This window comes from Notamacropus eugenii, chromosome 1 (genome assembly GCF_028372415.1).
Source record: "Notamacropus eugenii isolate mMacEug1 chromosome 1, mMacEug1.pri_v2, whole genome shotgun sequence".
NCBI classification, from domain to species: Eukaryota; Metazoa; Chordata; class Mammalia; order Diprotodontia; family Macropodidae; genus Notamacropus; species Notamacropus eugenii.
In genome coordinates, this window is record NC_092872.1 from 81,225,367 (window position 1) to 81,241,407 (window position 16,041).

The window sequence follows — 16,041 nt, forward strand, 5'->3', positions numbered from 1 at the left end:
GACTAGACAGTTTCTAGGGTCTCCTTCCAGCTCTGTAGTTGGAAGCCTAAGTGCCCACCAGACACAGCAACCAGAAGACATAGCCCAGAGAGACTTTTTTCCCTTCTTCTTCCCTCCCCTTTTTGTCTTTGGCACCTTGAGTTGTGCCATGGAAGTCCATGAAACTGCTTTGCTCTCAATAAACTACATTATCAATGAACAAATAGTTAGTATTTACCCAAAGTGGGGAGTAAAGCAGAGATTGCAGACTCAAACTGGGGTGGTGATATAGGTCCACCCTGCCTCTCTCTCTCCACAATATTATGCCCCTGGGCTTCAATGCAGCATTGGGAACAGCATGTTCTTGGGAAGGGAGAACACCCAGGAGGTGTGTCTTTACCAAGGAAGAACCTGGCTTCAGTTCATTTTGCTAGCACCAGTCCTAGAGGGATTAGGTCTGCACTGGGGTTCTGAGTCAACAGCACTCTTAGTTTTCCAAGTGAAGACCAACCTGGAGCCTATACTGAGACTGGAGATTGTCTACTCCAACCTGGTGACCCCTTGAGAACTCCTTGAAATCATGCCCTTTTTCCAGATCCCACTTGACTAGCCCCAGTAAATACCTCCTTCCTGTCACCTGGAGCTTACAAGAACCTTCATCATCATTCACATGTCCCCAGTGCTGGGACAAACATAGCCACGAGGAAGAGGGGAAAGTTTGTTTGACCATGACAGATATTGTATTTCAATTTCCTCTATTTGCCTGAGTTCCCAAAGTCTCTCTTCCCAGCCCCCTTCTCTTGAATCTGTTGGCAAACAGCGTTAGTGACATTATAGCTTTTGCCAAGACCACATTCACACAGGATTGCCACCTTCCAGAGAAGTGACTCAAAGAAGGGAAGTCAAAATTGGCACCATCCATTCAGCTCTCAAAGTGGTTGCTGTAGGTGGTAAATGAAGAGCCAATTGTTTTTAGAAATCAGTATAATGATTAAGGATCAAGGAATGTATATGATGGTCATACCTGAAGCCCCCTGCTCAACACTGGATGTTTTCCTGAGCTGTATTTTCTCCTTCCACTAAACACAGGACAGATGAATTGAACTTAACTTATAGTTGGATAGAATTCAATTAGATATTAGGAACAACTTTATGACTCGGAAAGTTGTGAGGCCATGAAATTCTTTGTGGTAATAAGGGTTAAGAAATTAGATTTAGCATTGGGAGACCTGGATTCCAATTGTAGCTCTGCCATTTAATAAATATATGACTTTGAGCAATTTACTGCCTCTTAATTTCCTCATTTGTCAAAGAGATTTGGAGTACATGGTCATGATTCCTTCCAATTCTTTGGTTGTTAGCAAAAGAGGTTGTAGATAAACTTCATTCTTGAGAAACAGGTAACAAAATTTGCTCCCCCTGTAGAGACCCACAGGGTCAGAATGTTGCATACCTTGTCTGCTGCAATCACTGTTCGGTTGTTTTTGCTGAAGTGTTATTTGCTTCAAGGGTAGCGTTCAAGTGATTTCCTGCCTGAGTTAGGGCTGAGATGGAAGGCTCCCCAAAATGACTATGAGGCAAAAAGAGAAGGCTTCCAAAAATCCTATTTAAAAACAAACCCAAAGGAGAGGGAAGGGAGTGGGGAAGTTGTATAATCTCTTCTGGGGATTTTAAGACATCTGTCTGAGCTAGGTGGGACAGTGGATAGAACACTGGACTTGGAATCAAGAAGAGTCATCTTCCTGAGTTCAAATCTGACCTCAGATACTTACTGTGTTACCTGGGCAAGTCATTTAACCCTTATTTGCCTCAATTCCTCATCTGTAAAATGAGCTAAAGAAGGAAAGGGCAATCCGCTCCAGAATCTTTGCAAAGAAAACCACAAATGAGGTCACGAAGAGTTGGTCATGACTGAACAATAAAATCTGAGTTAGTGCAGTAGAAATGAATCCACCCAGGTCCTCTAATCTATCCCCCTGGCCTATGACTTTAGATTTGGCAATGAAGACTAGTTCTTGGTTCATCTTTGCTCCACATCAATTGAGTCAGGTGGGGTGGTCCAGGATTGAAGAGTAAGCAAACTTAGCAGATGCCTGCAGTGAGGGTGGGGTGGATACCAAGACCTGTCCTGGGTATTTCTATATCTATGGTGCAGCCACTATGACTAATGAACACTTTTTTTTAGGAACTTCACCGCAATATTTCACCCAGATTATGGCAACTGCTATGTTTTCAACTGGGGTGTGAAAGAAAAAGCCCTACTTGCCTCCAACCCTGGAACTGAGTTCGGTAAGTTGCAGAAATAGACAAGAGCTGTCCAAAGAACAGTCATGTGCCCAAATCTTGGCTTTTCAAATCTGGTATAATCCAAAACCCGTTTATTAAGCACCTGCTTTGTGTTTGACATTGTGCAGATGCTAGAGACAGAAAAACAAAACCAAAAACATTCCCTGACCCAGAGGAAGAAAACACAGTATAGCTCTTCTTATAGAATTCCCAGTTTCCTTCAAGGTACAGCTTCTGGTATCACCTCTATAAGACCCTTCCCAACCCCAACCTATCCTATATTTTTGGCATTCTCTCAGTGTTGAAATTCTTCTGTATCAATTTTTTTGTACTTTCTTCATATTTACGTGTATAAATGTTAGACCTTCTGCCCTCCTGGTACAATGTAATAGGCTACTGAGGGCAGGAACCACTTAGCTTTTGTCCCATACTGGCATCCAAACACAGTGCTTTGCATGTAGTAGGTTTTTAATAACTGTTGAATTGAATCAAACTATGCCCCCATCATGTAGGGCAGAAACCTCAAATTCACATCTAAGACTTGGGAAATCACCAAGAAATTAGGCAGCCAAGAATCATAATCTCCTTTTCAAAAATCTGGTTTTTCTAGTTTGGGATCTCTTTTGGGAGGTGAACGGTGGATTCTCTTGATGACTATTTCACCCTCTGGGTCTAGGACTTCTGGGAAATTTTCCTTGATGATTTCTTGGAAGATATCGTCCAGGCTCTTTTCTTCATCATGGCTTTCTGGTGGGCCAATAATTCTTAGATTTTCTCTCCTGGATCTATTTTCCAGGTCAGTTGTTTTTTTCCAATTAGATATTATACATTTTATTCTATTTTTTCAGTCTTTAGACTTTGTTTGACTGATTCTTGACATCTCATAGAGTCATTAGCTTCTACTTGCCCAATTCTAATTTTTATCAAGTTGTTTTCTTCAGTTACCTTTTTTGCATCTCCTTTTCCATCTGTCCAATTATTCCTTTTAAGGAGTTATTTTCTCCAGTTAATTTTTTTGTACTTCCTTTTCCATTTGTTTTCCCAGTTAGGTTTTGTGCTTCCTTTTCCATTTGGCCAATTTTCCTTTTTAAGAAGTTGTTCTCTTCAGTGAAATCTTTTTTCATACTTTTAAAATCATTGGCCAGTTTTTCTTCTATTTCTCTAATTTGGCTTTAAAATTCTTCTTAAGCTCTTCCAAGAGTGCTCTTTGTGCTTGTGACCAGTTCATAGTCCCTTCTGAAGTTTCAGATGGGAGTACAATCTCAATGCTGACCTCTTTGGTATTCGTGTTTTGGTCCTTGTCCCCATAGAAAGATTTTATGATCTTTTCTTTCCTGCTTTGCTTCTTACTCATGATGATAAGGTTTTGTGTTGTAGCCTCTGATTCTTTCAGCTAGAGGCTAAAGTGCTGCAGCTTACCTGGTGCTAAGCTGGCTGGTGTGAGAAGGCAGAGGCCAGGTGAAGTCTTTTTGTGTTTCCCCAGATTTACCCTGGAGCGAGCTTGTTAAGTGTGGGGGAGGGGTGGCCTGGCCATAGGACGTCTCCTCCGCTGAGCAAGAGCATAGGCAAACACAGCAGTTGGTGATCCCAGCTGCCCTAGTATCTTCCTGATTCCCTTGGGGTGCTGAGGTATGCCTGGGATCCTGGTGTTGATAGTTGTGGATCTCCACCCCAGGGGGGCTCCAGATCTCCTCCCAGTTTGTTGAGGTGGTGCTGTCTGGGACAGCTCTGGTACTGCACTGGTCCTCCTCCACCACAGCAAGAGGGATCCTCCTTAGCGATTTTCCTAGCCTCATGTCCTATGAGACTGTTTGCCCCTTCTGCTGATCCTATAGTTCCAGGATTTTTCTGGGGAAATATTTTATGGTTCTTTCAAGGTCAACAAGGGGAGGGGGACAGAGCATTTACCAATCATTCTGCCATTTTGGCTCCTAGAAGTTCAGGTATGTGACTTACAGACATTTAATCTGTGGGCTGATAGTCTCAGAAGCAGCTGCTGGGGCTACAAAGGCTCTCACTCGCTTCGTTCCACTGGACTCCCATCCTGGGCTGATATGCCCGAGATTCCGCAGTGCAGCCACTGCCTCAGACTGCCTGGGCCTTCCTGCTCAGCCCTGCTGCAGCAGGGACCCATTGGTACAGCCTGTGTGCTATGCTCCTCCATCCCTGCCAAACAGAACCTTCCCGTTGTGCTTTCAGTCTGTCCTGGGCTGTGAATCTGCCACAGTCTGTCTCCTGTTGGATTCTGCCCCTCCAAAATTTGGTCAGATTATCTTTTTAGAAGTATCTGGAGGAATTTGTCTAAGAGCTTAGGTGAGTAGTTGCTTTCACTCCGCCCTCTTGGCTCTGCCCCCAAAAATCTGGTTTTTCTTATTGTTGAAAGTCCCTTTAAAAATCATCTAAGTAGGGATTTGGCTTAAGGTACCAGCTGGGGATCAAGAGACCTGAGTCCTTTTATTAAAACTCCATCCCAAGAATCAGAAGTTGTAGTGTGTGGGAGATGGGTATACTAACTGACCCCAGGGAGACAAGAGGATAAATAGGTAGGAAAATGAAGGACATCTAGGAAGAGAGAGATTACTGAGGTGTGGTGAAACAACAAGCATTGATTAAGTGCCTGCTGTATGTCAGGGACTGTGCGAGGTGCACAAGGGAGAATCAAAAATCAAACAGTGTAACTGCTCTGACCTTCAAGTAGGAATATTTGTCCATTTCCTAGAAGAAGCTCTATAGTCTAGTGGTAGAATATTAGACCTGAACTCTGGAAGAACTGAGTTCAAATGATCCCTCAGACATTTTACTAGCTGTGTGACCTTTGGACAAACTCACTTAACCTCTCATTCACTTGTAAAATAAGGCTAATAATAGCAGCTGACTCAGATTTTTGTGAGGCACAAATAAGAAAAAGTACATATAGTTCCTTGTAAACCTTAAAGTGCCATATAATTGCTATCTATTATTATCATTATTCCACGCTAGGGATCCATCCAAATGCAGTGCCCTGGTCTCCCAGCATTTTTGAAAGGAGACCAACATGGGGAAAATTGAAGAAGAGTCTTGTCTTTTACCCAGTCAGAGCCCTGCGAATCCAGGAAACCTGGTAGTAGGGATTGTCAAGGTAGAATAAATAGATGTGACATATTGAACAATGTTCTCAGAAACCACCTCTGAATCCAGGCAGGATTGCAGCAGGGAATCAAACCCAGGTCCCCAGGTAGTATATGTCTCACTTAGAGGAATCCTTCTGTCCCTAAAAGATTTGTGTATCAGTCAGAGTTCTGTGACATTAATTACTTAAAATGTACCTAGGGATGTTTGCTATTTAAAGCAATTTTGCAATGTGATGAAAGGTTACTCAAGAGGCCTGAGGTTGGGTTCCTGCTCTGTCATTGTGACATTGCAAGTCTGTGGACAAGTCCTTTCACCTGTCTAAACCATGGTTTCCACCTCTGTAAAATGAGAATATGAAATACAATGATTCTTAACATTTCTTCTAGCTCTAAAATTCCATAATTCTGTAATTCCTTTTGTAAAGAGAAGCATGACTTGCTAACTTTTTTGTGTAAAGTCTGGATTTTCTCCAAGGGGGAGATCATGACTCCTTGACTGGGCCTTTCTGGTCTGCCAAAATAGGATATGGGCTTCCCTTTACAGGGTAGGTAAAGGAAAGGGGAAGAGAAGAAGGAAGGAGAGTAGGCAGTTCCTTGTGTCCATGGATCCAATTGTGAACTGCCCCTGTTGCTAAAAACATTCTTCCTGGACCAGCTTCAAACCTGGGTCCTCAGCCTTCATAATTTCTCTCTTCAGGCCTGAAATTAATTTTGGACATTGACCAGCAAGACTATGTCCACTATCTCACCTCCACAGCTGGGGTGAGACTGTTGCTCCATGAGCAAAAGTCATACCCTTTTCTCAAAGATGCGGGTATCTATGCCATGCCTGGAACAGAGACCTCCATCGGTGTCCTAGTGGTAAGTATACATTACCCCATTAGCCCTCTGAGCCTTGAACTCTTGGGCGCACAGCCAAGTCCATGCCAGATGAAACTGGAGAGGTGTTTGTAGAATGGGAGTGTGTAAATGACTTCCTGATCACAATCAGCACTATTTGCAGAAGTGCCATATATACATGGGTCTTCTTTGGAGTTCCTTTCCCCTATTCTCCCTCCCCTCACTGTTTTGCTGAGTCCTAGGAGAGGCCTCACTCTAACATAGCCCTGTCCCCTATTTGGTGCTTGTGTGCCTGCTGTGCTGGCCTCTTATTACCCACAGAGAACACCTGCCATCAGTCAGTACATACGTTTAGTGCAATCCTTGTGCCTAACACAGAACTACTTCTGATTTGGGCTAACTTGACTTTCCCAAAGGCTTCCCTCCCTAGCTCTGAAGTATGTGATGAACCTTGTTCCCCTTCTCTGCCCTGTTTACTCTTCTCTATTAGGATGTGAGCACCTTGAGGGCAGGGTATGGGTTTTTCCTTTTCTTTGTATCCCTCGAGCTTACCACAGTGCCTGGCAAGATGCTGCTGTTTGTGCTTTATTTTTGAAGGCGATATCTTGACTTCTAAATGAATTGGACTTAAGTAAGGCAGAGTTGCACAAAGTCATCAGCTTCACTGTCTCTTCCTGAGTCACTGAAGTCCAGTGGCAGGACAGAAGTCAAAAAAACTGGCAATGGTTTAGGATGCCATGGATGACCTTGGTGTCTTGAATGCCTGACCAAATTCTAAGCATTCCACAAAGTCTCCTTCATGGCTATTGGAACTAATTTTTCTCATCTGCCCATTCCACCCAGTAAAGTCTTCACATGCTTATAGTAGACATCCCCCTAACTCACCAGTGGGTTGGAGGCCTGTCACCTACCCTCAACCTGGCTTAGCCTGTCTGCAGTGATGTTTTTACCATGGTTTGACCACTGTACATGTTACCGCCTCTTGGAGCCACAGGTGAAAGTTGGGTGCTAGGTGGATACCAAAGGTAAATGAACTGCCCTGAGAAGAGCTCAGCAAGCTTCACACTAGAGGTGCTAGTCCTTCCTGAATGCCCTATATTCCCTGACATGTAGGAATAAGTGCTTAATGCTCATTGACTGACTCCTTGTTTAGCAACATCCCCTTAATGGGGAGTCATTATCTACTTCCTAGTGGAAGTAGATAATATGGTCAGAAAGTATATTAGGAAAATAAATTAGACAGTATGTGAGGGATGAATTAGAAGGAGGACTTTTTACCTTTTTTGCGACATGGGCTTTTCTGGTAGTCCAGTGAAGCCTATGGACCTCATCTCAGAATAATGTTTTTAAATGCATAAAATGTAGACATTTAAACCTATGCATTTATTTTTAAAAACTTAATTATACCTAAATAGTTATTAAAACATAGTTACTCCTGTGTGTGTGTGTACGTGTATGAGAGACAGAGACAGAGAGAGAGAGAGAAATTGAAAGCAAGAGATATATACCTCAAACATTGACTGTTTCATTACTCATCTGTATGACCTTGGGCAAGTCACTTCCCCTCCATGAGCAGCCAATTTGTTAGACTAAGTGATCGCTAAAATCCCTCCCAGATATCCATGACTCTGGTTCTGTGAGCCTCTGGGGCAATAACAAACAAACAGCCCCAAAGAGGGGAAACATTCTTTGTTCTTGGAGTGTTGGTGGGGTTGGGGTACAGAGAATAGCCTAACTTTCTTAACTTTCTGACTTTTATGGGTATACTGATAAATTTAGAATGACTGTTTAAAAGGTTCTTAAAGAGACTTGAATAGCCAGACTCCCTAAAGTTGAAAGTTCCTTTGTTCATTCATATATTAAGTGCTCACTGTATACTAAGCGTCATGTTAGGTGCTGGAGATACAAAGACAAAAGCAAAAGAGTCTGTTCTCAAGGAACTTATAGTCTGCTAAAACTATGCCTCATTTGGGTTTCAGGATAAACTGGAGCGGATGGGTGAACCCTATAGCCATTGTACCATCAATGGATCCGATGTTCAAGTCCCCAACCTCTACAGTGATTTTAACACATCCTATTCAATACAGGTAAGGAATTTAGATAATAAAAGATCTGCTCACTTTGGAATTTAATATACTGTCATTATTGCACAGAGAACAGTTATTAGTGATAAGATATCTAAGTAAAATGAAATACTGATTGTATTTAATTATTAACTAGTATTTACTGATAAGTATGTCAATTTGAAGACAGAACGATGGGTTATAAAGACCAACTAATGAGTAGGGAAGAGAAATGCTAGCACTGATTGTCTGTTAGGTATGGTGCCACCATCACTAAAATGCTGCTGGGCTTCAGCATTCCTCTAAGACTCTCCAAATATCTTCCTTAAATCCTCAACCATCATTATCTTGCTTTTAGGAGAAGTAGTAGGATCGTAGCAAGCTAGTCATGGAAGGAATCTTGGGGAAACAGTTATGGCTCACACAACATAGATTCAGATCTAAACGGCCTATAAAAGCCATTCAGTCCAACCCTTTCATTTTACAGATAAGGAAACTGAGGCCTAGATAGGTGGAATGATTTGCCTAGGGCCACAAGGGTAGCAAGTGACAGACTCTATCTTCAATCAACTTACATTGATTCCAAATCCAGCATTCTTTCTGCTGTGCCACACAGTCTCTCCATCTACTGTAATCTCCCCCTGAACATGAAGCTCCTTTATAAGATCCCCAAGTAGTCATTCAGCCATCGCTTGAAGATCTCCTCCAGCAGCCCAGAACTCACTACCCGGGGAAGCAGCCTGTACCATTTCTAAATAGCTTTGTCAGGAAGTTTCTTCTTCTATTGAGGGAAACTATTTCACCCCACTACTTTTAATTTTACTTCCTGTGACCGAGAAGAACAAATCCGATCCCTCTTGTACAAGACAGCACTTTAGTCAGTATCTTGAGAATTTGTTTTCTAGAGTTGTTTTTCTTTTTCCAGCGGCAGAGGGGAGGAACATGTGGGGAAAAATAAATGCTTAATAATCTTAAAAATGAAATTTAATTTAAAAAATTTCAAAGAAAGAGCAATGAATTTAGAATCAGAGATCTAGGTTTGAATTTTATCTTTGCCGCTTTCTGTCTGTGTGAAATCAGGAGTGTTTTGTTTTATTTTGGTATGTTTTGTTTTGTTTTATGGCTAGACCTGTGATTTCCTTGATAGAGGGAACTTCCTGGTGAGGAAACTCCCCCTATCAATATAGATCAGTAACAGGTCTACACCTAAGTAGATTAGGGTATTGAGAGGTTAAAGGACTTGCCCAGGATCAAACAACCATATGTGTCAGAGATGGAACTTGAACCTTGGCCTTCCCAACTCCAAGGCTAGCTTTCTATCCACTACACCATGCTGTCTGCCTTCGTTGCTTTATTTTGTTGTTTGGTTGGAGGCGATGCAAGTTAAGTGACTTGCCCAGGGTCACACATCTATTAAATGTCCAAAGCTACATTTGAACTCAGGTCTTCCTGACTCCAAGGTCAGTGCATATCCATTATGCCACTGAAACATCTCAGTTTCAGTTTCTTCATTTTATTAGATGAGGAAATCGGACTAGATTATTTCCCAGGTTCCTTCCAATTCTAAAACTACCTTATTGTCCTCCAGGCCACCTCTAGTTACTTCAACTAATCTTTGTATGGTTTGCATGGTTTCCAGTGCCATTGCCATTCTGGTCACCCTCTTCTAGACACACCCAGGTTGTCAATGTCCTTTCTAAAATGAAGCGCTATGAATGGAACACAATATCCCTTGTGGTTTGCCTAGAGTTGAGTATGGTGGAACTGCCATCTCCTTCATTCTTTTTGTTGTTGTTGTTGTTGGCCAATGGAGATAACTTTATTACATGGATTCAGTAACATAAAGCCAAATGCCATCAAGAAGTTATCCAAAAATGTACAGTTCTGACATAATTGGTATGGCAACAACATGAAATCTCAAGTATGCATATTCCATAATCTAAGTAGCTGTCTTCAGAAATTTAAAAGAAAAAATGCACTAAATTAAACCAAAATTCTAGTGGAAATTACAAACTTGGAATACATTTTTTATTCAGAATGCCTCAAATTATTTGTGGTTTTTTTATATTTAACTCCAAAGTCTTGGAAAGTAATATGAAATGCTAAGAGACTAGTCCCACTACCAAAGTTCATTTCAAAGACCAAGATAATTAAATTTGGGATCTTACCTTAGTTACAAAAGTCAAGAATTATTCTATTTTTTTATATTAATTTTATTTATTTTTAGTGTTCTACAATCACTACTATATAACTTAGATTTTTCCCCCTCCCTCCCTGAGATGGCATACAATTCTATATAGGATCTACACGTATGTTCCTGTTAAATACATTTCACTATAGTCATACTGTGTAGAAGAACTAAAATGAATGGGAGAAATCATATAACAAACCAAAACATTATACACACACAAAAAATGATTTGCTACATTCTGCGATTGACTTCCATAGTTCTTTCTCTGGATGTGGAGGGCATTTTGCCTTAGAAGACCATTGGGAATTTTTTTTTTAAGTCCTTGCATTACTATGAAGTTCCAAGTCTACCAGAAAAAACTCTCACACACTGTGGTTGTTGCTGTGCACAAAGTTCTCCTGGTTCTCCTCATTTGTTGAGGATATAATGAACAAGATGCTTGATTTGGGTGTGGGTTGGACTAGATGACTCCTGAGATTCCTTCCAACTCTAAGTCTTGTGATTCTGTACCACCCACCCTTCTGTCATCAGCAGATTTATTAAGAATGCCATCTATGTCTTCATCAAAGTCTTTAATAAAAGTGTTCAACAGAACAGAGCCAAGAGTAGAGCCTAATGGTATCCCTTTTAAAAGTCCCCCCAGACAGACATAAGCTTTATTTATTACAACTCTTTGGGTCCTGTTATTTAACTAGTTTCAAATCATGTCCTTCACACAGCTCCACCTTATCTTCAAAGGAATACTACAAGAAACTTTGTAAAAATTCCTTGTTGAAATCCAGGCATACTGTGTACATAGCATTTCCCAGATCCACCAGTGTAGTAATCCTGTCCAAAAAGGATGTTTGGTTGGTCTGGCATGACTTGGTGTTATTGGACCCATACTGGCTCATAGTGTTCACCACTTCCCTAAGTAAATACAAACCATCACTTTAATAATCCATTCTAAATTTTACCAGGAACAGGTGTAAAATTCAATGACCTATACTTCGGGGTTTTTTTTCCAAAATGTACTTTTTTTGTCGATTTAAAAATTATATTTTATTTTTTCCGATCAGAAGAATTTGCCTTCTCACCCCAAGCCCCAAGCTTCCCTTCCCCCCAGTTGAGAATTAAAGAAAAACAAAACCCATTCCAAACATGGAGTGGTATGATCAATCAAAATTAATTTCCACATTAGCCATGTCCAAAAAAAATTATCTCATTCTGCAATCAGAGTCCTTCACCTCTCTTTCAGGAGGTGGATAGCATGTTTCATTATTAGTTCTCTGGAATCATAGTTGGTCATTACATTAAGAATTCCTGATTCTTTCAAAGTTGTTTGCCTTTACCATATTGTTGTCATTATATAAATTGTTCTCCTGTTTTGTTCACTTTGCTCTGCATCAGTTCACACAAGTCTTCCCCTGTTTCTCTGAAACCATCTCCTTAATAATTTCTTTGTTGTGGTTGAATCATTTCAGTTGTGTCCAACTCTCTGTGATCCCATTTGGAGTTTTCTTGGCAAAGATACTGGAGTGGTTTGCCATTTTTTCCTTCTCCAGCTCATTTTACAAATGAGAAACTGAGGCAAACATGGTTAAATGACTTGCCTAGGATCACACAGCTCGCAAATATCTGAGGTCACATTTGAACTCAGATCCTCCCGACTCCAGGACCAGCATTCTATTCACTGAACCACCAGCTGCCCCTGAGCCTTTCTCATAATACAATAATATTCCATAACATTTATATACCATAATTTTTTCATCTATTCCCCAATTTGTGGGCACCCTCTCAGATTCTTAGTCTTTGATGCCTCAAAAGAGCTATAAATATTTTTGTAAATGTATGTTTATTCTTCCTTTAAGTGAGGTTGAAGTGTCACTTGCTCTCCCCACCCTTCCTTCTTTGTATAGATGTCTACTTGAGCACCCTGGTTAAGTGAGATAATTTTTTCCTAACCTTCCCTTCCCTAACATTCCCTTCCCCCTTCCCCACCCCCACCCCCAGTGTATTTCTCTTCCCCTTTCTTTCCAATCTTCTCTTAGGATATTGAAGACTTAACAAAACCATTCCCAGGCTTTGTCTAATTAGACTCTTTCTATGATCTTGATGACGAGATTCAGAGGGGCTATCTATCTGCATATATCTGCATATGCAGATATATATATACATATGTAGTTATAAATATCATTTCCTCATATTTGAATTAAGTCATTCAGTCTTTCTGTAATGGAACTTTACCATATTCTGTATTATTTTATGTTATGTGATACCTACTGTTTTTCTTAACCTGTATAAGTAATATGCCAAGATCATTTTGTATTGTGCATTTTATTGTTTTTCTAAAACCTTCCTAAATGAGCATTTTTAGGGAAACGAATCATTTTCCCATTGCATTTCCTTTTGTGTGAACATATCTACTAGGGCCTATGTAAGTATACCCAAATACAAGAGCCTTTAATAAGTCACTACCTGCTTACTTGCCTGCTTAGTTGTTGTGTTCATCCTTCATTACTGAAGACCTTACCATCAGAGAAATGATGATATGACTTGCATTTGACTTTGTTTTGAGGGAGAGAGGGCTGTGCAAGGTCACCAGCCTCACTTCTCCTCCAGAGCCATCTGGAGCCAATGACCAGATATTCATTAGGATGACTGGAGATGACCCAGGATGCAATGGGAGACCTTGGCCCCTTTAAGTGAGGTAACACCCATTCAGTGAATAGGCCTGTTTAAAAAGTAGTCAGGGGATGGATCTACATCAGTCTGGGAGGGAAACAGCAACAGTTACTATTGATACTCACTCTTAAGCCAGGAGGGTCCAGAAAACAGCCCTTAGGCAGGGGCCTAGTGTTGTTCAATCTATGGAGAAACAATGCTGATCTAATCAGAGATGATGAAAAGTCCAGGAAAAATTTGAAATTACCATTAAGATTATTGGAAACATAACTTCACACCCATTAATTAATGATAACCTTTTCTTTATGAATAGTGGAAATTAAAATAAGGTAAATTAAGCTGTATGCTCTCTGTAAAACATCCATGCTTGTATGCAGTTCCTTCAAAACTCCATAAGTGTCCTCACCAATGTCTAAACCTTTGAAAATGTTGAATCTTGGAATTTTTGACATCTTCACAATCATGTGAATAAATGTATACATAAAATTTACTTTGAAGACTTAAAAAAACCACTCCAACTCATGGGGAGTTAAACATCCTCTTAATTAAGGGGTTACTAAGCAGAAGTGTCCTTCTTGTTCTTCCCTTAGGAAGAACCTAAGGTCATTACTGCTATGAGAGTAGATGACAAAATCTCAACTATAAGCCCTGAGTCCTGTCTTATTTGGTTGGCCCAAGGGACAGTATATGAACTCAAACCCTTAAGAAAAAGCTCTTTTTTCTATGGACGCAGACTTTTCTGGGCTAGTCTCTGAGGAATCTCCTGAAAAGCAGAATCACTTGCTCTGCAGCCCCCATTACATTTTTGTTCAAACTGGTGAAGTTTGCCAAAAGGTTGGCCTTGGGAAATGCTCCTTGGCTCTTTCAATGAATTTGGTTGGCTTTCTCATGTATCCCATTGTTGCTCTCACAGCCTGTCCTGGATGGTAAAAATTTGGGATAAGTAGGAGCTTGATCCCCAAAGATCTATGAATATGGGGCAGGGGGTACAACCATTAAAGGGCAAAGTATTCTGTAATGAATTCCTAGATGCTAAAAATTTGTTGTAAAGGACTCCAAGATCAAAAGGCAAATTGACCTTTAGTTATATATGGGGGTTCAAGAATCCAAGACTTCCATAAATTCCTGTAACAAAGAAGTTGTTCTTCATGTCTAATCTATATCTTTCTTTCCATATTTAAGCTGATTCCTCTTGTTTGCTTCTCCTAAATTGAAAGTAGGCCTGGTGATAAATCTATTTTGGGGAACCAATCATATGAATGAATGAATGAATGAATGAATGAATGAATGAATGGGCATTCATTAAGTAATCACTATTTGCAAGGCACTCGGGATTCAAATAGAAAATCAGGAAAGCCCTTGCTCTCAAGGAGCACATTCTAATTGGCAAAAATAATGCATAAAGGAAATATACTATCGGCCATATATCAAGGACTAGGGGTCTTTAGGGTGTGTTGGCAAATCAGGTGACAATGCCCATGGGTCTAGAGGGTATATTAGTAGAGCTGATGGTGAAACCCAATGATCTTCCATCTTCCTGGAAGAGAAAAGTCTTTATGGTACAGTCATATATGAGAACTTCTCCATGGATTCAGCCTCCCTAATGAAAATGAATAATGCATACCTATGGTACTATGATTGTCTCTTGAGAGTATCATTCAGTTGGGGACACCATATTTTAAGAAGAATGTGGACAAGCTGAAGAACATCTAGAGCAGGGGTGGAAACCCTACAGCCTCCAGAGCACATGTGGCCTCCTAGGTCCTTGGGTGTGGCCTTTGGACAGAGTCCAAGTTTTACAGAACAAATTCTTTTATTAAGAGGATTTGTTCTGTGAAGTTTGGAGTCAGTCAAAGAGTTGTCCTTAAGGACCTAGAGGGCCACATATGGCCTCGAGGCTGCAGATTCACCACCCCAATCTCAAGGAAGGCAGTTAGAACAGTTATGGGCCTTGAGATCTTGCCATGTGATCATTAGTTAAAGGAATTGGGGACGTTAGCCTGGAGAAGAGAAGACTTTGTGTGAGGGTAAAATGGACATAACGACTATCTTCATGTAGAGAGAATGTAGAAATATTAGTCCTCTTTTTCTAGGCCCCAGAGAATATGAATAGAGGTTACAAAAAGAAAGATTTAGACTAGATTAAAAAGATTAAAAAAACCTTCCTAATTATTGGAGCCGTGAAAAAATGGAATGGGCTGCCTTGGGAAGTAATATATTTCCCTTAACTAAAAGGCATCAGAAGAAGACTGTTTAACCACTTCTAGGAAATGTTATAGAGAGGATGTTCAGTCTGGTATGGCTTGGATTAGATGGCCTCTGAAGTTCTTTAATTGTTTGAGTTACATCATGGTGGAGGTTTCACCATTCCTCCTCCCTCTTATGAAACTGGCACCTCCCCCCCCCCCTTTTATGAATGGAGAAATTATCTTTCATGCTTAGGCAAAACAGCATATAGAGGGAGAAAGAGAAGGTGAGAGGAGGGGTGAGAGAGCATTAGAATTCAGCATTTTGACCTTTGCCATAGTCTTTAGAACCTCCTGCCTTCCCATCCCCCTCCAATTCCTCTGAAGAGTGTATTTGGAGCTCAGTGTGACGTTTTCCTCGTCTTTGCCTTAGTCACATGAAATAATTCTTTTATGATCAGCATGTGATCTTTCCTTGGCACCTGCCAGACAGACTCATCAACTAGGGGAATTTCCCCACCCCTGTTTGCTGGCTCAGCAGATTTTTTTTGTCTCTTGAACATATTCATTCTTGGTCCTAGAGATACCAAAGGGGTAACCAGATTGTTAGATGTCTGCAGCCTACCGAAGTCTATCTGTTGGCCCTACCTGTCTCCCCACAGAACAACCATATAGGACACCAGAGATGCCAAGGAAGCAAAACTATTTGAGAGGCATGCATT

The 16,041-nt window shown here is 40.8% G+C and overlaps 1 protein-coding gene across 1 annotated transcript in view; it reads left to right on the top strand.

The window, feature by feature from the left end:
• The window catches only part of SCNN1B (sodium channel epithelial 1 subunit beta), an 85,921-nt gene that overhangs the window by 58,555 nt on the left and 11,325 nt on the right, over window positions 1-16,041 (top strand). Inside the window, exons 5-7 of the mRNA XM_072607249.1 lie at window positions 2,165-2,268; window positions 6,073-6,236; window positions 8,195-8,302. Coding sequence (XP_072463350.1) covers window positions 2,165-2,268; window positions 6,073-6,236; window positions 8,195-8,302 — 376 coding nt within the window. The remainder of the gene's footprint in view (window positions 1-2,164; window positions 2,269-6,072; window positions 6,237-8,194; window positions 8,303-16,041) is intronic.